Here is a 24,398-nt window from a genome sequence, read left to right on the forward strand (position 1 = left end):
GGAGGGCGATGAGGTCAAGGTTGTGCAATCGATTTCTCTGGGAACGGACCCAGGCATCCGGGCAGGGATGAGACCACGGGGTTGATGTCTCTGGGAAGGGACCCAGACGTCCGGGCAGGGATGAGACCACGGGGTTGATGTCTCTGGGAAGGGACCCAGACGTCCGGGCAGGGATGAGACCATGGGGTTGATGTCTCCAAGAAGGGATCCGGTTGTCCAGGTGGGGATGAGACCATGGGGTTGATGTCTCCAGGAAGGGATCCGGTTGTCCAGGTGGGGATGAGACCATGGGGTTGATGTCTCCAGGAAGGGATCCGGTTGTCCAGGTGGGGATGAGACCATGGGGTTGATGTCTCCAAGAAGGGATCCAGTTGTCCAGGCGGGGATGAGACCACGGGGTCAACATCTCCAAGAAGGGACCCAAGCCTCTGGGCAGAGGACATGGACAAGGTCCTAGGATCACCTTCACTAGGAAGGGACCCAGGTGTCTGGGTGGGGACAAGGCCACGGGGTCGGTCCCTCCAAGAACGGAACCAGGCGTCCAGGCAGGGGAGCCCCATCACCGCTGTTACGTGCCATGAGCAGCCTCAGGCCTCAGCCCGCACTGGGGGCGGGGGGGAAGTGGTTTGTGGGGCTGTTCGGTGGTTTCGGGGCTGTTCAGTGCCGCTTCCCCTCTGCCACTGGTGCTGTGGGGCCACTGCGTCTCCTGTCATGGGGCATCCCCCCCTCGCCGCCTGCCTCTGGGGTGAGTCGTGCCTCATCTCCCCCCCCCTGGGGGGGGGGGGCGGATTTGGGGGTGAAATGGAGGGAAATGGGAAAAGGAAAACTGAGGCAGGGACAGAAGTAGGTCGGGGCTGCAAGAGCTGCAGTGCAAAGCAGCCCCAAAATGGCCTGAAATTGCCCCAAAACGGGGCTTCTGGAGCTGGGATTTGGGGTGTCAAGCCCTAAAGTGGGGTCTTGAGCCCCAAAAAGAAGGGTTTGAGCCCTGATGGGGGAGGATTGAGCCCCAAAAGGGGGTTTTGACACCTCATGGGGGGGGTGATTCCCCAAAAGAAGGGTTTGAGCTTTGGGGGGGAAGGGGAGCCCCAAAAAGGGGTTTCTGAGCTCTCATATGCGTAGGATAAACCCCAAAAGGAGGGGTTTGACCCAAAAATGGGGGATTTGACCCCCCCCCCCCCAAGAAGGTTTTGAGCCCTGATGGCAGTGTGGAGCACAAAAAGGGGGTGTTTAACCCCAAAAGGGGAAGGTTGAGCCCTGATGGGGGAAGAATGAGCCCCAAAAGGGGGGACTGAGCCCCAAAAATTAAGGTTTGACCCCCAAAGGGGGATTTTGAGCACTGATAATGGGGTTTGGCCCCTAAAAGTGGGGTTTGAGGCCTGGGGGGGGGTGTGGGGTGTGATCCTGGGGGGTCACTCCTCGAGGGGTGGTCCTGGGGTGCTGATTGTCCCCCTGTGTCCTCCCAGTGCTGTGCCACCTCCTGAGCCACCTCCCCCCCAGCGAGGGCCACCAGACAGGTGAGTTGGGGGGGGTCTGGGGGGAGTCTGGAGGTCACAGCAGGAGATTGGGGGGTCAGGCTCAGACCTGGGTCCTGTCCCCACCCTTGGGGACCCCACCACCCCCCCACCCCCCCCGCCATGTCACTCCAATGTCCTCCCGCAGCGTCCTGTGGTTCCCACTTCTGCGCCGTCAACAGCTGCTGCCTGGGTCAGCAGACCCAGAAAGAACTCTGGGTCTGTGGGTGCCCCCCCGGCATGGCCCCCACCCCCCAAAACTCCTCCACCATCTCCTGCCAGGGTAAGGGGGCAAACACCCCACTTTTACCATTCCCCCCCTTTTTTTCCCCCTTTACCCCCCTTTTTTCCCCCTTTACCCTCCTTTTTTCCCCGTTCTGGGGGTGCTGAGCCCCCCCCTCCCTGAGCCACACAGGCAGGGCAGGATTGGGCCCACCCCCCACCCCCGAGAGGCCCCAAACTGACCCAAACCCGCAGCGTTTGACCCCAGACCAGAGTCCACCTGTAACATCTCCATCCTGGAGGAGGCCGAGAGGGTGTGCAGGGACCCCAAGGTGGGGCTTGGGGGGGGACAAGGGGGGGTGGGAGCAAAAGGGGGGGTGGGGGGGGTGGGGACAGACGGATGGACAAAGGGATGGATGGAGGGAGGAAGGGATGGAGGGACAGAGGGATGGTTGGAGGGATGGAAGGACAGGTGGAGGGAGGGGCGGACAGATGAATGGATGGGGGGAGGGAGGGACAGATGGGGGGAGGGACAGACAGACAAATGGACAGCTGGAGGGAGGGGTGGAGGCACAGACAGATGGTTGGAGGGAGGAATGGGGGGAGGGAGGGATGTGTGGAGGGACAGAGGGATGGACGGAGGGAGGGACAGGCAGATGGTTGGAGGGAAAGAGGGAGGGATGGAGGATGGTGGGCTGGAGGGAAGGACAGACAGACAGACGCCTGCGGGGCACGGGTTGGTGCCGACACCCCTGCGCCCCAGACCCCGCCGGGGGCCACCTTCTGCGCCCAGCTGCAGTACACCCAGCAGCTCCTGAAGGCTGCCTGCGCCCGGCCCACGGAGAAGCACCTGCAGGTGATGCGGGGCTGGGCACACGCGTGTGCCTGGGGCTGGGTGCGTCCGTGTGTCCACGTGTCCCCGTGTGCATCCCCTGCACACGTGTGCATCCCGTCTCCATCCCCTACATGTGTGTGTAAGCCCACGTCCAGCCCCTACACATGTGCGTCCTGTGTGCGTCCTCTCCACGTGTATCCCCTACACGCGTGCATGGCCCATGTCTGTCCTGTACACGTGTCCCCTACACACGTGCATTTCTATGTCCATCCCCTACGTGTGCCCATGCCCCTTACACGTGTCCATCCTCCCGTGCACCCCTACTCGTGTGTATCCCTGGGTGGATCCCCTACACGTGTCCATCCTCCCATGCACCCCTACTCGTGTGTATCCCTGGGTGGATCCCCGACACGTGTCCATCCTCCTGTGCACCCCTACTCGTGTGTATCCCTGGGTGGATCCCCGACACGTGTCCATCCCGTGGGCACCCCTACTCGTGTGTATCCCTGGGTGGATCCCCTACTCGTGTGTATCCCTGGGTGGATCCCCGACACGTGTCCATCCCGTGGGCACCCCTACTCGTGTGTATCCCTGGGTGGATCCCCGACACGTGTCCATCCTCCTGTGCACCCCTACTCGTGTGTATCCCTGGGTGGATCCCCGACACGTGTCCATCCTCCTGTGCACCCCTACTCGTGTGTATCCCTGGGTGGATCCCCTACACGTGTCCATCCCGTGGGCACCCCTACTCGTGTGTATCCCTGGGTGGATCCCCTACACGTGTCCATCCCGTGGGCACCCCCTGCACATGTGTCCATCCTCCCGTGCGTCCCTACACACGTCCATCCCGGTGTCTATCCCCTACATGTGTGCGTGTCCCGTGTCTGTCCCCTACACGTGTCCATCCTCCTGTGCACCCCTACTCGTGTGTATCCCTGGGTGGATCCCCAACACGTGTCCATCCCGTGGGCACCCCTACTCGTGTGTATCCCTGGGTGGATCCCCGACATGTGTCCATCCTCCTGTGCACCCCTACTCGTGTGTATCCCTGGGTGGATCCCCGACACGTGTCCATCCCGTGGGCACCCCTACTCGTGTGTATCCCTGGGTGGATCCCCAACACGTGTCCATCCCGTGGGCACCCCTACTCGTGTGTATCCCTGGGTGGATCCCCAACACGTGTCCATCCCGTGGGCACCCCTACTCGTGTGTATCCCTGGGTGGATCCCCGACACGTGTCCATCCTCCTGTGCACCCCTACTCGTGTGTATCCCTGGGTGGATCCCCGACACGTGTCCATCCCGTGGGCACCCCTACTCGTGTGTATCCCTGGGTGGATCCCCTACACGTGTCCATCCCGTGGGCACCCCCTGCACGTGTCCATCCTCCCGTGCGTCCCTACACACGTCCATCCCGGTGTCTATCCCCTACGTGTGTGCGTGTCCCGTGTCTGTCCCCTACACGTGTCCATCCCGTGTGTATCCCCATGTACATCCCCTACACATGTCCATGCACCCCTGCACACGTGTGCCGTGTACACCCCCTATACATGTCCATCCCACGTGCACCCCTGCACACGTGTGCACCTCTACGCGTGTCCGTCCCCGCATGCATCCTCATCACCCCGTGCATCCCCGTGTGCGTCCCTCCCCTGCATCGCCCTCCTCCGTGTGCATCCCCGCACACCCCTGACACACGCATGTGCCCTGACACACGCATGTGCCCCCCCACCCCCCCCCGCCAGACCGTGCTGAAGAAGCTGCAGAGGGCCGTGTTCACGGATCTCCACTCCAACACCGCCAAAAACACCGAGCTGCTGCTGCAGGACACCGAGGCCCTCGTGCTGCAGATGGCCCTCAGAGGCCCTGGCTCCAGCCCCCAAAACTTCAACACCTCCACCGTGGGTACGCCAGCACCCATGGGTGCCCCCGAGGCCCCCCCCCAAAAGCACTGCGAGGCCCCCAAAAGCATTGCAACGTCCCAAGAACCAGCTTGGTGGCATCAGTGCATCCCTTCCCCGGGCTCTGCAAGAGCACAGTGGCACCCAGGGCAGGCAAGAGATCCCAAAAAAGGCCTTTTTTCACCCCCAAATCAGAAGCCGTGGTGGAGGTGGTACGTGGCAACTGCCCCCGGACCACGCTGGTGCTGGCGGTGGGCAAGGAGACTCTGACCATCAGCTGCCATGAGGTGGTGAGCAATGCCCAGGCAGGTACGGCCACCGTGCGGCTGCGAAAAACAAAGAGCTCAAAAAAAAAAACAACCCCAAATTTGGTATTTTTGGGGTGGTTTTTGACCCGGTTCTCCGGGCAGGTGAGCGTGCGGTGGCCTTCCTCGTCTACAAGAACATAGAAGAGTTGCTGAGCAACGTCACGGAGCTGCGCCAGGAAAGGCTCAACTCCCACGTGGTCAGCGGCACCGTGGGGAAACGCGGCGTCGCCTTCAACGTCCCCTTCAACATCACCCTGCGGCACCACACGGTGGGTGCTGGGGGGCTGCCCTGGGGTTTTGGGGGGGGTGCACGGGGTGGGGATTTGCACGAGGAAGCACAACAGGGCTTGTTGCATCAAGTGCGTTGGACCAAATTGGGGGGGGGGGGTTGGCAACGGGCATCACCACGGTGCAAATTTGGAGCATGGTGATGGTGAATTTTGGGGTGAATACCCATCCCAGGGCAAATTTGGGCTTGGGCCATTCCTGTTTCGGTGCAAATTTGGATCCCGTGCAAATTTGGGGTCGCTGCATCCCGATCTCGGTGCAAATTTGGGATCGGTGCATCCCAATCCTGGTGCAAATTTGGATCTTCTGCAAATTTGGGGCTGGTGCACCCCTGTCTTGGTGCAAATTTGGGTTTGGTGCATCTCCATCCTGGTGCAAATTTGGATCCCGTGCAAATTTGGGGTCGCTGCATCCCCATCACGGTGCAAATTTGGATCTGACGCATCTCTGTCACGGTGCAAATTTGGATCCCGTGTAAATCTGGGGCTGGTGCATCCCTGTCTTGGTGCAAATTTGGGTTTGGTGCATCTCCATCCTGGTGGGAATCCATACCCAGCGCAAATTCAGGGTTGGTGTATCCCCAACCTGGCGCAAATCCAGATCCCGTGCAAATTTGGGGTCGCTGCATCCCCATCTCGGTGCAAATTTGGGATCAGTGCATCCCAATCCTGGTGCAAATTTGGATGCCGTGCAAATTCGGGGTCAGTGCATCCCCATCGCGGTGCAAATTCAAGCTCAGCACATCCCCGTCCCGTTCCGCGCCCAAACCGACGGTGGGAAGGGGCGGGGCGGCCCCTCCCAGGGGCCGCGGGACATGCCTCGAGCGGGCCGTGCTCAGCAGAAGCTACGGGCGGACGAGGAGCCGCGCTGCAAGTCCTGGCAGGTGGTGGGCACCAAAGGCGACTGGACTCCTTCGGGCTGCACCCGCGTGGGGGGTGACGCCCTCCACTCCATCTGCGCCTGCACCCACTTCTCCACCTTCGCCATCCTCGTGGCCATCCACCCCATCACGGTAAGAGCCCGTCTGCACCCTTAAAATACCCATTTTTGGGGTGTTTTCTTCCTTCCCAAATGGTTGCGTGTGGCCACGCGCCGGATGGGACTCGTGTGACGTCATGCGTGTGACGTCACCCACAGGAGAGCTTCGCGCTGATGGTGGTGACTTACGTGGGGATGTCAGTGTCGCTGGTCTGCCTCTTCCTCGCCATCATCACCTTCCTCCTGTGCCGCTCGCTCTGGAGCGTCAGCGTCACCCTCCACCTGCAGCTCAGCATCTGCCTCTTCGCTGCCAACATCCTCTTCCTCGTGGCCGTGCCCCGCACTGCCAACAAGGTATGAGCTCATCGGGGTCTCATCATTTGAGCATCTTGTGGCCTTCAGGGTCTCCTCACGGCGTCCTTCAGCATCTTGGAGCCATCTGGGGGCTCCTCAGGGTCTTCCTGAGCCTCCTCGGGGTCTCCACATGCTCCTCAGGGTCTCCTTGAGCATCTTGGGGCCATCAGGAGCTCCTCGGCATCTCATTTTGCTCCACGAGATCTTTGGGGCCTCCTCAAGCTCCCCAGGACATCCTCGAGGTCCTTGGGGAGCTTGTGGGGAAAAGGACCCGGGGTCACGGCTCTTGGCTGTAGCCTCTACCCTAATAGCTCCAGCAGACCTCCTGCCGGGGGTCCCATCTCACGCTGGGTGGGCGCAAGCACCTTGATTACGGGATAACAGAGGTTGGAAGGTTTGGTCCAACCCCAACCCAAAGGAGGTCCGATTAGTTGAGGTTCTTCGAGGTTGTTGGTTCCCTTCTTGTTCTGGGTGGGTGTCAGCACCTGAATTACAGGATAAATGAGGTTGAACGGGATGTTTGGAGGTCTCCAGGCCAACCTCCACTCAAAGAGGGTCCAACTAGTTGAGGTTCCTCAGAGTTGTTGGGTCTCATCTCTCTCCGGGTGAGTGAAAGCACCTGAATTACAGGATAACCAAGGTTGAACAGGATGTTTGGAGGTCTCCAGACCAACCCCAACTCAAAGCAGGTCCACCCAGTCAGGGTTCCTCAAGGCTCTTGGGTCCCTTCTTCCTCTGGGTGGGCGGAGCCAACTGAACTATGGGATAGCTCAGCTTGGAAGAGACATTTCAATGTCTCCAGTCTGCCCCCAGCCCAAAACATCTCCACCTCCTTGAGGTTCCTTGAGGCCACGTTGGGGTGTGTGGAACGTCTCCAAGTGCCGGAGATGCCACCACCTCCCCGGGCCACACTGTGGTGACACTGAGGAGCCCAGCATGGCCTCGGTGTCCCCCATCCAGCTGGTGTGTGCCATCACGGCGGGCTTCCTCCACTACCTCTTCCTCGCCTCCTTCGCCTGGATGTTCCTGGAGGGTTTGCATCTCTTCCTCACCGTCAGGAACCTGCGTGTCCTCAACTATACCAGCACCAGTCACTTCAGGAAAAGATACATCTATCCCGTGGGTTACGGCATGCCGGCCATCTTGGTGGCCATCTCCGCCATCGTCCATCACGACAGCTACGGCACTAAGCACCAGTGAGTCCCACCAGCACCCAGGTTGGGGTCAACCAAGCCGGGTGGGATCATCAATGGAGAACGTCACGCGTTTTGCCTAAATCGTCCCCCCAAAAAAAAGAGGCCGCGGCATCCAGACGCGGGTATTTTCATGCCACCAAAATCACCAAAGGGATTTTGGGGTATAAGTCCCTTTTTCTCCCTTTTTAGCTGCTGGCTGAGCATGGAGGGAGGCTTCATCTGGAGTTTCCTCGGTCCCGTCTGTGTCATCATCCTGGTGGGTGTCCTGCTGCTGCAAGGAGGCGGAGGGGGAAAAATTGGGAGAAAAAAGAGCAAATTTAGACTTGCCTTTAAGAACAGTATTAAGCAAACGCCCCACGGGCTGGGTGCCCTCGGCAGAGGTCACACCACGGTACATTAATGACCCTTTTTTTTTTTTTTTGCACCATTCGCCCCTTTTCCATCCCAAATTTACGATTGTGGCCACGGCGCTTCCCCCATAGACCCTAAGTTGAGGAATTTGAGAGACTTACATAAAAAGAGCAAATTCACATGTATATTTGAGGACGGCATTAAGCAAACATCCCACGGGCTGGGTGTGCTCGGTGAAGGTCACGCCACGGTGCACGGTTTTGCACCATTGACCCTTTTCCACCCCAAATTTATGCCTTGTGGACCCCGTCTTGCAAAATGATGGGCTTTTTGCTTTCTGCCCAGGTTAACTTGCTATTTTTTCTCACCACCCTCTGGACTCTATGGGACAAACTCTCCTCCCTCAACGCTGATGTCACGGCCTTAAAAAACACCCGGTGAGTTTTGGCGTCGGAGGGAAATGTGTTGAGGTTTTTTTTTTTGGGGGGGGGGAGGAGGAAGAGCATCTGGGATGGGTTTTGGGTGAAAAAAGAGCAAAATGAGCGTTCCCTCAGGCTGATGATGTTGAAGGCGCTGGCGCACATCTGTATCCTGGGTTGCACGTGGGGTCTGGGCTTGCTGCAGGCACAGGGGGACAATATAGTGGTGTCCTTCATCTTCACCATCGTCAACAGCCTGCAGGGAGCCTTCATCTTCCTTGTGCACTGCGTCCTCAACCGGCAGGTACCGTGGCGGGGGGGGGGGGGGGGGGACACATGACCCAGGCGTGGGAGGGGACGGGGACACTCAGGACACAACTGTGGGTCCCGTCCACAGGTGATGGAGCAGTACCGGCGCTGGTTTAGGGCGCTGAGGCGACGAGCGCGCCCCCACGAGATGCCCAGCACCGACATACACGTCACCTACGTCACGGTAAGGGCACCCCGAACGCCTGGGTCCGTGTGGGGTGCTGGGTGGGCACCCAAACATCTGGGTCCTCTGGTTGCCACCAAAAGGAGGGTGAGGGCCAGGGGTGGCAACGGGGGAGGCCGGCTGGACCCCTGGGTCTTCCTCAGGTGCCTGGGGGGGGGGGGGGGGGGTCTGTCAAGAAACCACCAGAACCTCTGCCCCGTTTCTGCCCCGTTTTGTCCTCGTTTCACCCTGGCATGGCCCCTCTTCGCCCCCAGGAAGAGGAGAGGCCGCGCAGCCACGGCACCGAGGGCTGCATGTGGGAGAAGTGACGACGGGTGGCCCCCTTGGACCGACCAGTTTTGCCGGCGCATCCGACCTACTTCCAGCAGTTTTCCGGCGCATCCGACCCGTTTCCAGCGTATTTCCCATAGATCCGACCCATTTTCCCCGTTTTCCTGCCGATTTGACCCATTTCCAGCACTTTTTTCTCCTGCAGAACAACCCGGTTTAAGCATTTTCCCCACAGGTCCGGCCCGTTTCCAGCATTTTCCTGGGTATCTGACCCATTTTCCAGCATTTTCCCCAAGAAATGACCGATTTCCAGCGTTTTTCCCCTAGAATCAATCCGTATCCAGCCGCTTCCCCATAGGATCGAACAATTTCCTGCATTTTCCTGTGGAACGACGATTTTCCAGCATTCTTCCTGCAGATCTGACCCATTCCCAGCATTTTCCCCAAAGAACAACCGATTTCCAGCATTTTTCTGTGGAACGACCCGTTTCCAGCATTTTTCCTGCAGATTTTGACCCATTTCCAGCATTTTCTCCAAGAAACGACCAATTTCCAGCGTTTTCCCCCCAAGACTGAGCCATTTCCAGCACTCTTCCATGGAACAACCAGATTGCAGCGTTCTTCCTGCGCTTTTGACCCATTTCCAGCGTTTTTCCTGCAGATTTGATCCGTTTCCGGCGTTTTCTCTAAGAAACGACCCGTTTCCAGCATTTTGCCGTGGAACGTCCCGTTTCCAGCATTTTTCCAGCAGCTTTGCCCCGTTTTTCCAGCTGCTTCTCTCCACGATCTCCCCATTTCCGGCGTTTTCCTACGGAACGACCCATTTCCGGCATGTTTTTCCCCCAGGATCGCTCCGTTTCCGACCTTTTCCAGCCGCCTTCGCCCCGCGGCTCCGATAGGGTTTTTGGGCTGAAAAAAGCTGATTAAAGGCACGTGGCTCGTCCCCGAGGAGTCGGGCTGGATGCGGCCGGCGGGGGGGACGCCTGGGTCCACTTGGGGGTCCGGGGAGGGGGCCCGGATCCACTTGGAGGTCTGGGAAGGGGGAGCCGGAGGCCTGGGTCCACTCCCGGGGGGCGGGGCGGGGAAGGGGGGGCGTGGCCTCCCCCACCCCCCCCCCCCAAGGCACAGAGACAGGAGAGGGTGAGGCCTTGAGCCAGTCAAGCCCTGCCTCCCTTCCCCCAGAAGCCAATTAGCTTCCTGCCAGCTCTTGATTGACAGGGGCTGGCAGCCAGTGGTGCTGAGGGTGTGTCTTCCCGCCCCCCCCCCCCCCCCCCCCCCCCGGCCAAGTGCCAGAGAGGTGCCTGATTGGTGCGAGGTCGGAGCCGGGGGGTGGGGGGGCCTATCGTGTGGTGGGGCAGGCTGAACAGCGGTGGTGTCAGCCAATGAGCAGCGGTGGCCCTGGGAGGCGGTGCTAAGGGGAACACCCCCCCACCCCCAGGGCACAGAGAAGGTGGCGGTTGGCTGCGAGCTGCGATGGGCAGCGTGGCTCAGCCAATGGGGCCTCGAGGGAGGCTGAGGAAGCTCCTGAGGGGAGGTGAGGGGGAATGGCGGCTTTGGGGGGCCCTGGGCACTCCCCCTCCCACCTCCAGTGCCTTCCCAGTGCCCCCCCGTGCTGGGACTGGGCTGGCTCCCTGCCCCAGTGCTCCCAGTAGCCTCCCAGTGCCCTCCCAGTACCCCCCCCGTGCTGGGACTGGGCTGTCTCCCTGCCCCAGTGCCTTCCCAGTGTTTGCCCAGTGCTCCCAGTAGCCTCCCAGTGCCCTCCCAGTACCCCCCAGTGCTGGCACTGGGCTGTCTCCCTGCCCCAGTGCCCTCCCAGTACCCCCCTGTGCTGGGACTGGGCTGTCTCCCTGCCCCAGTGCCCTCCCAGTGTTTGCCCAGTGCTCCCAGTGCCCTCCCAGTGCCCCTCAGTGCTCCCAGTAGCCTCCCAGTACCCCCAGTGCTGGGACTGGGCTGTCTCCCTGCCCCAGTGCTCCCAGTAGCCTCCCAGTGCCCTCCCAGTACCCCCCAGTGCTGGGACTGGGCTGTCTCCCTGCCCCAGTGCTCCCAGTAGCCTCCCAGTGCCCTCCCAGTACCCCCAGTGCTGGGACTGGGCTGTCTCCCTGCCCCAGTGCCCTCCCAGTAGCCACCCAGTGCTGGGACTGGGCTGTCTCCCTGCCCCAGTGCTCCCAGTAGCCTCCCAGTGCCCTCCCAGTACCCCCCAGTGTGGGGACTGGGCTGTCTCCCTGCCCCAGTGCTCCCAGTAGCCACCCAGTGCCCTCCAAGTACCTCCCAGCCCAGTGCTTCCAGTGTTCCCAGTACCCTCCTCAGCGCCAGAGCTCCCAGTGCCTTCCCAATAACCCCCAGTCCGTGCTCCCAGTGCCCTCCCAGTACCCCCCAGCCTAGTTCCCCAGTGCTCCCAGTACCCCTTAGCCCCAGCGCTCCCAGTAACCCCCGGTCTCCATCACCAGAGCCTACAGAGCCGCTGATCCCCACACAAGCAGGGATCACCCCCGGCTCCCAGCCCATTTCCCTGCTAGAAATGGGTATTTTGGTTAAATTAACAAATTTTTATTGAGGGCAGAAGTGTCTGTTTGTGCCAGCTCCGCCACCGGTCGATTTTTTGTTGTTGTTGTTGTTGAAAACCGGCCAAAACTGGCCTAAAACCGGTTTCACTTTCTGCCACAGGTCCTTTTTTTTATTGATTTTACAGAAAATTTCTCAAGCCCGGCTCAAATTTTCCTAATTTTCAGGGGGTGGAGGGAGCTCCCACGGTTAATTTTCAACCCCGAGAGGGGATTTCGTTACCCGTAACGAATCATTGCATTTCCACCGATCGATAATGTATAAATTCCCCCAAAACATCCATTTTTAACTCGTAAGCCTTTTAAAAAAAAAAAAACGAGCGCTAACGTCACGCCACGGGTTTAACAGGATTCCTCCGATTCTGGAAATTTTCAGCCACCGGGATGAGCCCGACGGGGCCGGTTTATTTATTTGGGGCAAAAAAAAGGCCGAACGGTGCACGCTGCATTTCTTAGGGGGGAAAAAAAAGAAGTTTTATTGGGTGATAACGTGCTGAATTGAGAGATGTACAAGTGAGCAGAATTGGGGGTTTGGGGGTTTTTTTTGGCTGTGGGGCCACAGCCGGGGGCTGGCGCCTGGGGGAGGGAAGGATAAATACGGGAAAAAGTATTCGGCAAGTGGGGGGAAAAGAAAAAAAAAAAAAAAAAACACCCCAGGATTTTACTGAAATTGTCTTTTCTTGAGAGTTAAGCGGAAACCGCGACGCGGCAGCAGAGCTCGGGGCGGGGGGAAAGGAGAAATTCAGCGGCGCTGAGAAACGGGACCGGTTTTGAGCTGGTGAGTGGGTTTTTAACCATTTTACAGTAGTTATTTTAACCGAAAATCCCTTTTTCCATGGTTCGTGGGTGAGGCTTGCAAGCGATTTTACTGATTTTTTTTCTTTTTTAGGGATTTGCACGTCATTAATAGGCAAAAAAATGGGAGTGTGGAGCCTCCGGATCCCCCCGGAGCTGCGTGAGTTCATCCGGCTCTCGAGCGGCAATTTTGAAATGTACTTTTCTCTTCTTTTTTTTTTTTTTTTTTTAACGGGCGCATTGAAAATTGGAAACAGGGGAAAAAATAATGCTGAAGTCAGCAGTTCCAGGACTTTTCGCAAATCCAGTAGTTGGAGTGGGAGCATCTGTCGTCGTTCCAGATGCCGTCGGGCCCGATGCTGCCGCAGTCCTTCTGGTCCTTGTCTTTGTTCTCCTTCCACGTGTTCCAGTAGCTGGAGAAAGAAGGAGGAAAACAAGGGGAAGAAGGAAAAGGGAAAATAGTAAAGAAATAAAAACGAGCCCCACGGCAGCGGAGCGCTCTCAGGAAAAGGTAAAATTTGTATTTCGAGGGAAGGAAACCACTAAAAAGCTCCGTTTTTTTTTTTTACCACCAGCAAGGAAACGCTCTGATAATACCATTTTTTCCAACGTCAACCCTTTGACTTACGTAAAACTCCCAAAACCAAAGTTTCGGTGGGTCAACTTCACCTTTTTCCATTTAGTTTCTGATTATTTTCCGGTTTTGGGGAATCCCCGGAGGGAATTTTTACCTAATACTTGTATAGTCGCCGTTAGTCCAGACCCAGTTGCCTTCCTCCAGCTGATCCGTCACTCCCAGCCAGTACGTGCTGCTGTTGTTAATATTGTCCCTCAGGAAATTCTAGAAAAGCAGAATTGGTTAAAACAGCCCCAAAACAGTAATTCCGGTGGACTATGGAGCATGTCGAGGCTTTTGGCAATTAAGGTGAGGTCATCGCCGTGATATCTGAGCAGTGGGTTTTGGTAAATAGTGAACAATTTGGGTGTATTAAAGCCAAGTGCATACGCAGCGCTCCGGAAAGGAGATATTGACCTTTTTTGCTCCATTTTTAGCACTTTTTCCTAAAAACGGGAGGTCGTAGTCGACTGAACTCGACTCGGCCGTCGGCGCTTCTCTCCACCTCCAAATAACTCTGAGCGCGATGGCCAATCTCGGCTAATTTGAGCCCAAAACAGAGGTTTTTGAGTTCCTGTGTTTGCCAGAGTAGGAATTCTCCGAGAAAATGGGTATTTTGGGCACCGGGTAAGCCGAGAAACTGGTTATTTTTCACTCCGACTGACCTGCTCCAGCTCCGAGTTGATGACGACCAGGTGAGCGCCTTGGTCGGCGCAGATCATCTTCGCGTCCGACCAGCTCATCGTCTCCGTGGAGAAGGAGTAGCAGCTTTTCTCGAAGATCTTCCAGCCGGCCGAGCACTTCTTGCTGTCCAAGACGGATCTGCAGATCAGCGCTGGAAGGACGAGAAACCCCCCCAAATCCAGGCAAAAATCAGGTTGGTTTGGGTTTTTTTTTCTCTGCCGGGGAAACCTCCGCGGCTTCCCCGGCGGGGTGACGTCTCAAAATCGGTATAGATCACCCAACTTTTCCATCCCTAAGACCACTGTGGTCTTTCTGGGCTAAAACCAGGAGGTTTCTCTCCTGGTGCACACCGATGAGAGACCGTCAAGACGGAGACCGCGGCTTTACCTGCGATGTCCTGCAATTCCTCGTAGTATTTCTGCATCCCGCTCCGCATCCGCGTCTGTTCCCGTTGCGTCTCCGACAGCCCCTGCCGCACTGGGGAGCGCAGCGGGGTGAGCGATCGCCGCCAGCCCCATCCCCCGTGTCCCCCCCCCCCCAACTTGTTCCTGCTTCTCCCCTCCGGTTTACCCAAATCTTGAGCTTTTTCCCCCAGGATTCATTACTTTTCCACATGTGGAAATCTCAATCAGGGCTGCAAAAGCTCTTACATCGCCGCCCGCCAGCTTTGCTGCATGGTTTTTTTTTTTCTCTTTGGGTGACATTTTGCTGCAATATCACTCATAATATAATTTAATTAATCGCTCATTTGGCAGCGGTTAAGGATTTGGCCCATTATATTTGACTTTTGCAGAATTTTCTGTAGGATTTACGTCTTTCCCTTCCCGTAACGTTTAACAGAGATAATGGGGTGGATTTTCCCCCCAGTAAGATCCTAATCGGGATAAATCCCGTGATATCCCAAGGGCTGATTTGCTCCTATTTGCACTCTTTTGGGGCTAATTCCTTCGGGATCGGGGCATGAGCTCAGTCGGTGTCCGATCGACACCATTACCCCGGTGTAATTCCCGGTGGAAATCAGAAACAAGTCAGTCGAAGTCGGCGTTGCTTCACTAAGAGACGGAGCAGAACCAGGAGCCGCTCGAAAAGACAACTCGATTTTTGTCCTTAATTTACACCAAAAGGCAAAACCGGTGCCAGACAAGAGCCAAACACCAAAGAATCAGTGTCTCCCAACAGCCGTTAAACTTCACCGCGGGGATGTGAGTCCGAGGACCTACCGTTGGCTTGATTCTCCGTGTAGTTTGACCTCAAGAGCTTTAACTCCGCCATGATTTCCATCTCTGAAATGAAAATGAAAGAAAAAACATGGCTGGATCATACCGAGGAATCGCCAGTGGCGTCTAAATTTGCCCAATTTATGGCTTTTTGGGGCCGAGTGGGGAATTCCAGGTTGGATTTACTCTGGATATACACCCCGTAGCAAATGGGCGGTGCTGCTGGCGCAGGCAGAAGGAGGCAGCACCCAGATGTAGCACACTGGGGGCAATTTGGTGATAAAACCCTAAAATTCACATGCCGAGGTGGAATTAAAACCAAATCGTGACGACGGACGGGCTTTAGCTGCAGTTTCCACGTGGACGGACATTTAAAGCATCGCGGGCACAAGCCACGTGTTATTTTTAACAGTGAAAATGCTTTTTTTGGGGGTGTTTTAAGCAAACCAGCTGCTTCCCGGCCCGGCAGGGATCCTTCCGGGGACACTTACGCTTCACCATGGCCAGCGCGAAGAGCAGCACCCACGCGATGAAGCTCAGCGCTACCAGGATGTAGAGGATGGCCACCGACGTCATCCTGCGGCTCTGTCCCCTGCCACCTCTGGACTCCGGGTCACCTGCGGAGAGCAGCGCGGAAGAAACTGGGGAGGAATCCCAGCTTCCCGGGTCTGGATCCAGCCGAGGTCTCCGCTGCGGGATAGCGGCATCGGTCGAGAGTGACTCACCCTTTTGGGAAGGATTTAGAGATGCCGGTTTCCCTGCCAGGATGTAAACCCCTGTTGGGAGGAAGGAAAGAGTCACCGGGGGATGTTTTTGGGGCATTTTAGGGCCAAATCCTGCTCCGCGGAGGTCCTCGACCGCACAGGCGGTGCGGGGAGAGGAGGTGGGTGCTACCTGTGCCTCCTTTGCTCCTCTGGTTCTGCAGATCTTCATCGGCCGCCGGCGGCTTGTAGCCACGATCCGACTCCGACAGGGACACATCATCATAATCATCCTCGAAGCTGTCCGGGGACGCTACGTGAGAGGAAAAAAACCAGGTGAAAATCGGGGTTTTACACCAACTGGGAATCCCAGCCATTAACGATCAGCTCAGTCCTTCAGAAAGCGTGAAAAATCATGGAATCACGGAATGGTTTGGGTTGGAAGGGACCTTGAAGATCATCCAGTTCCAAACCGCTCCCTGCCATGGGGCGGGGACGCCTTCCACTAGTCCAGGTTGCTCAAAGCCCCGTCCAACCTGACCTTGAAGACTTCCAGGGATGGGGCAATGCAATTTCCCTTCCCCTTCGGTAAATCCGCAGCACCTCCGGCAAAGTTTTTACACCCTTTTCTCAATATATATTGATTTCGTCGTTTTTATAGAGTTTTATGACGTCACTCCGCCCTTTCGGAGCCCGGTTCTCCCCTCGGCTGCAAATCTAAGCAATCCTGCTGAAGTTTGAAGCTCTCTGCAGCGGGAGGGGATGAATTTGAGCCTGTGAAGGTGCAAACGCCGGCTCCGAGGGTGAGGATGAAGTGATAAATTCCCTCTCAATCCCCCCAGCGTGGACTTTCAGGATATTTTGGGGGCGATTTGATCTCGTTTGACGGAAGGAGCCAAATTTGGAGAGAAACGCCGCGTATAGCGAGACACGTTTGACTAACGAAGCTGAAAATAAAGCCCAGTTCGGCCTCCGGGAGGCACCTCAGGGAGTTCTGCTTTCAATCCGCGCTACAAAAAAGCCTGAAAAGGTGAAAAAATGATGACTTACCCGGTCTGAAGTCACCCATGGGTGTCATTTTCCCAGCAACGGAGTAAATTCCTGCCGAAAAGGAAAGGAAAAGAGCGTTGAGGATAAGGGGAGAATCCTCAAAACCACCGCTAGCGCTTCTTCTAACCCTGTTGCCACCGGCAAGGAAGTTGCTGATGCTGCTTTTTTTTTTTAAGGTCTGGCGTGGCGTTTATACGTAAAATTGGGGTCAAACGTGGAGATTTAGGGGCTCTTGAGCGCAGAGCGGGACCCGCACGACTCTGAGCCACCCCAAAGGCGTTTCGCCCTGCTCTGTACGACAGCGGTGCCCCGCCGGCGGATTCGGACACCGCCGCGCTTTGCCGAGACACCCGCCGGCCCCGAAAACACACGCCAAGGACACGGAGAGTGCGGTGTCTCCCCAATTTTACCTGCTTGTCTCACCAGCCGCTTGGTGGGCGCCGGCGGGGGACCCAACCAGTTGCCGTAGGTCTCCTGCCGGGCCATGCTTTGCCGGGGAGAGTAGCCGCGCAGGCGCCCGGCAGAGAGTTAAACCCATCGGCACGCGCCCCGGCACACCCCTCGCCGCCTCCGGCACCCCATTTTGGCCGGTGGTTTGGCCCTGAGGTTTCAGTTCCTTCTCCGCGCTGGGGTGTCGATGACATGCAAATGGGCGGCGAAACAAGCGCGAGACTGCGCTCTTCCCTCCACAAAAATACGCCTTTTCGGTGGACCGTGGGATTCGGTCAATGTGGGGACGACAGGTTTGGTTTTGGGGGAGAAACGGTGACGCCGCGGGAGCTCTGCCGCCAGCGGGAATTTGAAGGCAGCTCCCGCACGGGTTTGAGGGGGTTTTTTAGGGATTATAGATAAAACCGCCACGGTGACACCTACGGGGGTTAAACACCGCGTCGGTGAAATTCCAAATCTTCCAGCGGAGCCGCTGCCCACGCCGGGAGGGGAATCCGGCAGCGCGGCCTTTCGGCAAAACAGGCGTCACGCTTCAGCACCCACGAGTTGGGGATTTGCATACACGCCCAGAAAACACGCTCAACGCCTCGTCTTTGCCGCTCTCTCTTCCCTTTTTGGGGGGTTTTTTCACCTAAACCCTGGGAAAAAAGGGTACGCACCGACACTCTTCGGCGCCACATCGGCTCGATTTATGTGAGTTTTGGTTCAAATCACAATCGAAGCACTTTATTTATTTATTTTTTCCCCGCCCCGCCCCGATTAACCAGCAAAGCGATACGTCCAGCCTCGGCGCGACAGGTAAACGGCTCGCAAAATGTTAACGAACACCCCAAAAATCTCCAACCACCCCCCAAAAGAGTGACACCCCCCCCCTCAAACTGTTTTAACCCCTCCGCCACAGCTTTTGGGAAGTGGGGTACCCATTTTTGGACACCTCTTTTCCCCGGAGCCTTGTGTTTTCAACCCTGCGCTTGGTTTTGCCGGGTTTTTACTGGTTTTTTCCGCCCCCCCCCCCCATTTTTAAGCCCTGGGGAGGTGAGCGAGCGGCTCGGGGAAAACCGTTAGCAGCTGCGCTCGCAGATCCAGGCCTCGGCGCTGGAACAGATAATGTCGTTCCAGAGGCCGTTGGAGTAGATCGTGGCGCAGTCCTCGCCCTGCTGGCCCGCGTTGTTGGGTTCACCGCTGTTCCAGAACCTGGCGGGGCAGGTGGGGGGGGGGGGGGGGGGGGGGTCGGGGGGGGAAGGCACACCGGTTTGGGTTAGAAAGCTCTCCGTTTGGGAACTTGTTGGGTTTTAGGGGTTGGTTGGTTGGTTTTTTAAGTAGGGGGGAGTCAGGCGGAGAGCGCACACATCTCCCGGGGAGGGCAACAGCCCCCCCCCCCCCAAAAAAAAAACCCCTTCTCCCCCCGTTTAACGCAGCAACGCGATTTCAGTGATTTTTTTTTTCCCCGTTTTCCCTCCCCCCGCCCCGTTTAACGCGGGGGAAAAAACGGCTCCGCTTGGATCGCGGTTTTTTTCCCCAAAATCCCAGGAATGAGGAGATCCGTTAGAAATAACCGCTTTGACTCAGGGTACGGGGTCTCGGTTGGGAACCGACCGAGCTGGGGCGGGGCGAGGGGGGGGGCAGAACCAAGCAGGCGCTGCGGCTCCTTGCGAGTTCCCACCTGGGTTTTCAGCCCCGAAACCAAAGCGAATTTGGGGGAGAAAAAGCCAAAGTCTTGCTTGCAGCAGGGTGTGTCCTCTTACCATTCCCTCCACCTGGCATTTTCAGGTGCCGCGGCAGCACGGAACTTATCTCCGTGCTTTTTAAGCACTGAACCAGAGCGGACGGGTGCGCTAATGAGGGTGCGGCGCCTTTTTTTTGAGCAAAAAAGGGGCTGAGGGAGAACAGAGCTGATTTTGGGGGGGCAATTTACCCTCCGATGAGGCTAAAAACGTACGAGAGAGAGAGGGAGCGGCCATTCACCCACTGCCACTTGCTTTCGTTGTCCGTGTCGGTCAGGCCCAGCCAGAACACCCGATCGTCCATGATGTGATTTGCCAGAAATTTCTGCAAACGGAGTGGGGAGGGGGGGAAGAAGCGTCAGGAGGGGAAGCAGAAGGCGGCGGCAAAGGGATTCAGCAGCGCCGAGGCCAGCGCCGGCAGTCGGTGACATCGGGGAGCCCGTCCCCTGCAGGGGACAACCGTGACGTGCCGCAAGCGTGACAAAAAAATGCAACGTTTCCTGTCGGGAATGGAAAAAAGTGCTGAAATTTCTAATATCTGGAGGAAGAAGCTTTTTTCAGACGCAATGTGCTTTTTAAAAGCTGGGTCGGTGAAAGCACCCTCCTGAACGGGAGGCAGGGATCGTCTAAATTGGGGTAGAAATGCTAATTTGTGCACAGTTTGGGTTGCATTTCTGTAATTCATTCTATAACTTCTGTGATTTCTAAATAACTTTTCATAATTTCTAAATAACTTCCGTAATTTCTAAATGATCACGAGGAGGGATCGCCATGGAGGCACGGCACATCCACCCCAAACTCAGGTGAAGCGCTTCTCGCACCCCGGGAGTCCCTTGGGGTCACACAGACCCCAGGAAGGGCAGCCGCTCCCCGCGGGCTTTTCCCAAAAAATGCCTACATCACGCCAGTTCTTTTGGGGACAGATTCATCCGATTTGGCCAAATCACTTCAGAACCAAGCGGGAACCTCAAGCGGTTGCGTTTTCCTGCCTCCGCGGGCAGTCTTGAGTCGCACGTGCTTAACCTCCAGCTTTCCATTTGTGGAATTGGAGTCTAATATTCTTCTAAACTCATGAAATCTGGGGGGGGGGGTCCGCTTTTTACAGGATTTCTCAGCTTACGTTTTCCTGCTCAGTGTCGACTATGGCCAGATGGGCGTTGAAGTCGTTGCAGGAGCGTTTAGCAGCCAGCCAGGGTTGATTGGTGGTGGAGAAGAAATAGCAGGTTTTGGCGAACTGCTGCCAGCCGGCGGGACACTTCGTGCAGAGAATTTCTGAGGGAAACCGGGAGGGGAAAGGAGAACGCGTGGGTGAGCGCAGGGGGACGCCCGCGGGCTCAGCCCGACTGCTACCCCTCACCTGAGAGGTTGCGCGTCTGCTCCAGCGCCGTGTCAAGGAGCGCCGACGCGCGGCTCTGCTCCTGCTTCACCTCCGCCAGCTGCCGCAGCACCGGCTCCAGCGCGTTCCTCTCCTCTGCCGGGGAGAGAATAAAAGGTAATTCAGCTGCTGCAAAGACCTAAAAACCCCCGTTTTTGTCTCCCTTCCCCTTTTCTTTTCCATCCCAATCTACACCGTGGCTTTCGCTGTGTGTTTTTTGTTTCCTGGTGCGAGTTACCGTTCTCTAAACTTCAGGCAGTAAAACCTCAAAGCCCTTTCGTTCAATGAGCTTTTTATTGTGTTGATCAACGCGCTGAGAAAGGTTTTTTTCCTTTAATAATATACTTAATGATATCTCAAACTCATTAAGATTAGCGTCGTGCGCTCCCAGTGCACATTTTAGGAACCTTTGGAGCATCTACCCAATACCGCGTGTTTTGGGAATCGAGGAGAAGGACTGAATTTAACGATTTTCCATCAAATTCAGGCTCTCACCCAGGACGCGGAGGCGATCCGACAGCTCATTCCCGCACTCCGCTTTGCACCGTGTCGTCTTCTGCCGCACGTTCTCCACTTCTTGCGACACTGGAAGGAGGAAAAACTCCGCTTTTGACCCCATCTCGCCGCTGCCTGTGCCCAGTATTTGGGATTCTGCCCATATTTCCCTAAAACCACCTTTTCCTTGGCGTACCGTTCAGAAGTCGGCCGTGAATCGTCTTGAGCACGCCAGAGAGCTGTTTATCTAAGAGGAAAATAAGAGGAGAAAGCTCAAAACAAGCCATGACCATCTCTGTCCTGATGGAAAGCGGCTTTGGTTCATTTTTTTGCTGGAAAAAGCACGGTGAGAAGCGCCAGGGGGAAAAGCCGTGCAGGTATCAAGGGTGCAGCGGGTGCCAGGGAGCCATTTCGGGGCGAGATGTCGTACCGAGGGCGCGCTGGACCTCTGAGAGGTTGTGCCACACCGTCGTGTGGCTGTTCTCGCTCCGCATCCGGGCTTGTTCCAACGCCTCCCACGCCGCAGATACTGGGGAAGAGGAAGAGAGCGTTCACCTTCATTCCGGATCCGGCCCCGGAGAGCTTGCGGGCTGCAAAAGGGCCTTCAGTCCTAACTTGGAGCCACGTTTTGCTCCATCCGCTGGTGGTTTTCCCCCAAATCGTGCCCACCCTGCGCTCAGCGAGGGCGATCAGAGCAAGGGACGCGTGGCGGACTCACCTCTCCGGAGATTCACAATGGTGAGAGCCATGAAAAGCACAAAGGTGAGGGCCAGAAGCATGTACAGCAGCGCGATGGCTCTCTCCGGAGACAAGGCTAGGAAGGGCAGCACTGCCAGGGGTGAAATGGGGTGAGGCAGCCCCAAATAACTCCCCCCCAACAGATATTTTCTTAAAGAAGAGCACAAAGAGGAGAGATCCCCCCCAAAACAACCTCTCAAGTGACTCCACCACCCTGTTCTTCAAGCTCAAACCTCTTTTTCCTAGATTGTGACCCAACGGAGGAACCAGGCGTCAAAATTTGGCTATAACTTCAGAGAAAGACCAGTTTAAAGAGCTGAAACCCTCCAGTTTCATGTCTCTGGATCCCCAAAGCCGCTCCCTTGCCCCGATACCTCCTTTAGGCGCTTTCCTCCGCTCTCGCTCCTCCAACTCCATCTCCTTGGTGAAATCACAGTTCTCATAGATGCCAAAGTCATCTTTGCCTTGTGACATCTCGGATCCTTTTTCTCTCGATATCGCCCTGATTTATGGGGTGGGGAAGATGCGTCACCTCATCCTGGGGGGAAGGAAACGCCTGCGTTTCATAATTCTAATTCCTAGCCAAAAAAAAATTTGCGCACTCAGGAGTTTTGGAGCAGCTGATGCGCTTGAGCAGCCCTTCACCACGTGTCGCAGCCCCTCCCTGTTGATTTTTAGCAGAATTGGTTAAAAAACACACCCTGCTCTCCTCAAATGAGGCCGACACCTGCCCGAGGAGGTGGTTTTTGGAGCCTTCATGCTGAAACAGCGACCGGCGTTCTCCAAGGCGAGCACCTAAATGTCACCTTTTTTTTTTTTTTTTTTGGTTTGGTGGGAATTCGTTAGCATTTTGTTCAGTGTTTTTGTGATAACGTCTTGCGTTTTTAATGCAAGAAACTTAGCGTTGTGAAAATCCTCATATTTTTGGGCACCGTTTCCTTCATTCCTTCTCTGGAAAATTCTTTTCGTTGCCCGAACGCCCTCAGGGCTTCAAGCCAGGCGTCCCCTGGGCTGGCTATTGCAGTAAACGAAAGTTAGAACTTACGAGTAACTTTGGCGTTGACCAATTTCAGCCGAATTTCACAGAGGCACCCCAGGAAGAGCAAACACAGCCAAAAGTTGAACGTCCCTCACTCCAGTTCCCCCTGCTCTTGGGGTAAGCAGTTTCCTCCTTTTGTCCGATTTCCCCTTTTTTTAGCCTGAATTTAGGGGAAGTCGAGGCCAAACTTCTCCCCGGGGTGGCCGCTCATGCCCCTGGGGCTTCGGCACTTTCCAGGAGGCAATGGAGTCGGGTTTGGGTTGAAACGCTGTGAATTCGGCCCATGCGCTCTCGCGGTGGTTCCCCTCTCTGCTGCCAGCACGTGGTTTGTCCCGGTGGCATGGGAGAGGTTTAAAAAAAAACCAAAAAATCAAGGATGGCGCTTCTTAAGCTGAAAGAATTGAAAACTGAGATGGAAGTTGAGAGGACCGAAAACTCCAGCTCCCACCCCTAAACCTCCCATGTCCTTATCTCTTTAACCTTTTTAGGGTTTTTTTATCTTTTTATTTTTTAAATACTGAAGCTGGAGTGGTTGAAAATCCCTTTAAGCTCCCAAAAAAACCACTTCTCAGCACTGTTAAAACCATCCCCAATGGCACCTCAGCAACACCAGGCGCTGGGGCCACCCCCAGTGTCCCACACCCCTGTCCCTGGGGACAGCAGGACTCTGTGTCTCCATATCCCTGTCCCTGGGGGACTGTCCCCGCACCCCAGGGGACATTGGGGATCCCCAAGTGCCCCAAGATCTGAATCCCTGGGAAACGTGAGACCACTGTCACCCCCCCTTTCTGGGGAGCTGGGGTCCCTATTGTCCCCATCCCTGGGAATCACAGGAGACCCCAGTGTCCCCATCCCTGGATCCATATGGGATGGGGGACCCTGGTCACCCTGACACCCCATCCCTGGGGAATTGGGGACCCCCATGGCCCCCCTACCCAGGTCCCTGTGGGAACGAAGGACGCTCTCCCCCCCCATCACCACACTATCCCCATCTTTGGGTAACCAGGGACCCCCAACACCCTTGTCCCTGGGGAACTGGGGACTCCCATCCCGGGTCCCCCTACCCGGGCGCCCTCCCTGAGGTAACGGAGGGTGACACCACCCTGGACCCCTCACCGCAGAGCTGCGATCAGCTACTCGACGCCCCATAGGTGGAGGCGCCTGCCTATCATCCCCACCAGCCAATAAGAGCCGCAAATGTCCCCAGGAAGGCGGGATCAGCCACCTGCGCTGGAGGGGTGAATGCCGCCTAGTCTCCGCGTCCCCATAGGCTGCCTCACCTTCTCCTGCACCAACGATTGGTAGGTTGTCCTGTCAATCAAATCAAAACCCTGCAGCTGAAGAGGCGGGGCTTGTTGCCCTCTCCTGTCAGCCAGGTGCCACTCCAGGCGAGATGTGGCAGCCGATTGGCCGCTCTACCTATCCATCATCACCACCTGTGCCTGCCATTCGCCTCTCAGCAAGGCGGTGCCCACCCTCCCTCAGGGGGGAAGCATCTCCTTGAATCTCATTGGAGGGAGGCTTGCCCATCAACCACCGACTAGCCAGACCATTGGCTCACCGCGCAGGAGGCGCGGTTTGCAGCCTGGCCCCCCGTGGCGGCTCATTCCCGGGCGGACCGCGGCGATTGGCTGTGGCGCCGCGGGGGGGCGGGCGGAGGCGGTGCGGTGATTGGCTGCGGGGCGGGGCCGCCTGTCAGTCAGTGTCAGTCAGGGCGGCGGCGGCGGGTCCCCCCATGGCAGCGGCGGGGCCCGCGGCGGCCGCGGCTCCCGCTCGGCTCCAAGCGGCGGTGGCGGCGGGGGGGCGCCGCGGGCCCCCCCCTCGGAGG

At 56.9% G+C, this 24,398-nt stretch overlaps 3 protein-coding genes across 6 annotated transcripts; 1 reads left to right on the plus strand and 2 right to left on the minus strand.

Moving 5' to 3' along the window:
- The first annotated feature begins 313 nt into the window (after positions 1 to 313).
- On the plus strand, positions 314 to 10,068 carry LOC143171734 (putative adhesion G protein-coupled receptor E4P). Its single transcript, XM_076360769.1, has 16 exons — positions 314 to 326; positions 1,464 to 1,514; positions 1,660 to 1,794; positions 1,989 to 2,065; positions 2,497 to 2,589; positions 4,313 to 4,472; positions 4,664 to 4,777; positions 4,879 to 5,045; positions 5,906 to 6,076; positions 6,202 to 6,396; positions 7,357 to 7,592; positions 7,782 to 7,848; positions 8,289 to 8,380; positions 8,498 to 8,666; positions 8,760 to 8,855; positions 9,110 to 10,068. The coding sequence occupies exons 3-16, from the start codon at positions 1,752 to 1,754 to the stop codon at positions 9,161 to 9,163; spliced, it is 1,734 nt and encodes a 577-aa protein (XP_076216884.1). The 5' UTR covers positions 314 to 326; positions 1,464 to 1,514; positions 1,660 to 1,751; the 3' UTR covers positions 9,164 to 10,068.
- Positions 10,069 to 12,469: 2,401 nt separating this feature from the next.
- On the minus strand, positions 12,470 to 17,306 carry LOC143171735 (C-type lectin domain family 17, member A-like). 2 transcript variants are annotated; one of them, XM_076360771.1, is made up of 10 exons: positions 17,160 to 17,306; positions 16,750 to 16,800; positions 15,893 to 16,012; positions 15,724 to 15,774; positions 15,490 to 15,615; positions 15,002 to 15,064; positions 14,169 to 14,258; positions 13,763 to 13,932; positions 13,213 to 13,322; positions 12,470 to 12,894 (listed from the first exon to the last, which is right to left on the minus strand). In XM_076360771.1, exons 1-10 carry the CDS (start codon positions 17,233 to 17,235, stop codon positions 12,759 to 12,761), a joined length of 993 nt encoding a protein of 330 aa, XP_076216886.1. In that variant the 5' UTR covers positions 17,236 to 17,306; the 3' UTR covers positions 12,470 to 12,758. The 2 variants fall into 2 exon arrangements, with proteins under 2 accessions (XP_076216886.1, XP_076216885.1); XM_076360770.1 differs by having other exon boundaries at positions 15,490 to 15,639.
- Positions 17,307 to 18,075: 769 nt separating this feature from the next.
- On the minus strand, positions 18,076 to 22,039 carry LOC143171736 (C-type lectin domain family 4 member E-like). 3 transcript variants are annotated; one of them, XM_076360773.1, is made up of 9 exons: positions 21,906 to 22,039; positions 21,512 to 21,607; positions 21,224 to 21,322; positions 20,990 to 21,040; positions 20,794 to 20,883; positions 20,281 to 20,394; positions 20,044 to 20,195; positions 19,139 to 19,248; positions 18,076 to 18,393 (listed from the first exon to the last, which is right to left on the minus strand). In XM_076360773.1, exons 1-9 carry the CDS (start codon positions 22,003 to 22,005, stop codon positions 18,261 to 18,263), a joined length of 945 nt encoding a protein of 314 aa, XP_076216888.1. In that variant the 5' UTR covers positions 22,006 to 22,039; the 3' UTR covers positions 18,076 to 18,260. The 3 variants fall into 3 exon arrangements, with proteins under 3 accessions (XP_076216888.1, XP_076216887.1, XP_076216889.1); XM_076360772.1 differs by having other exon boundaries at positions 21,512 to 21,622; XM_076360774.1 differs by lacking the exon at positions 21,512 to 21,607.
- Positions 22,040 to 24,398: the final 2,359 nt, after the last annotated feature.

This window comes from Aptenodytes patagonicus, chromosome 30, assembly GCF_965638725.1.
Source record: "Aptenodytes patagonicus chromosome 30, bAptPat1.pri.cur, whole genome shotgun sequence".
NCBI lineage: Eukaryota > Metazoa > Chordata > Aves > Sphenisciformes > Spheniscidae > Aptenodytes > Aptenodytes patagonicus.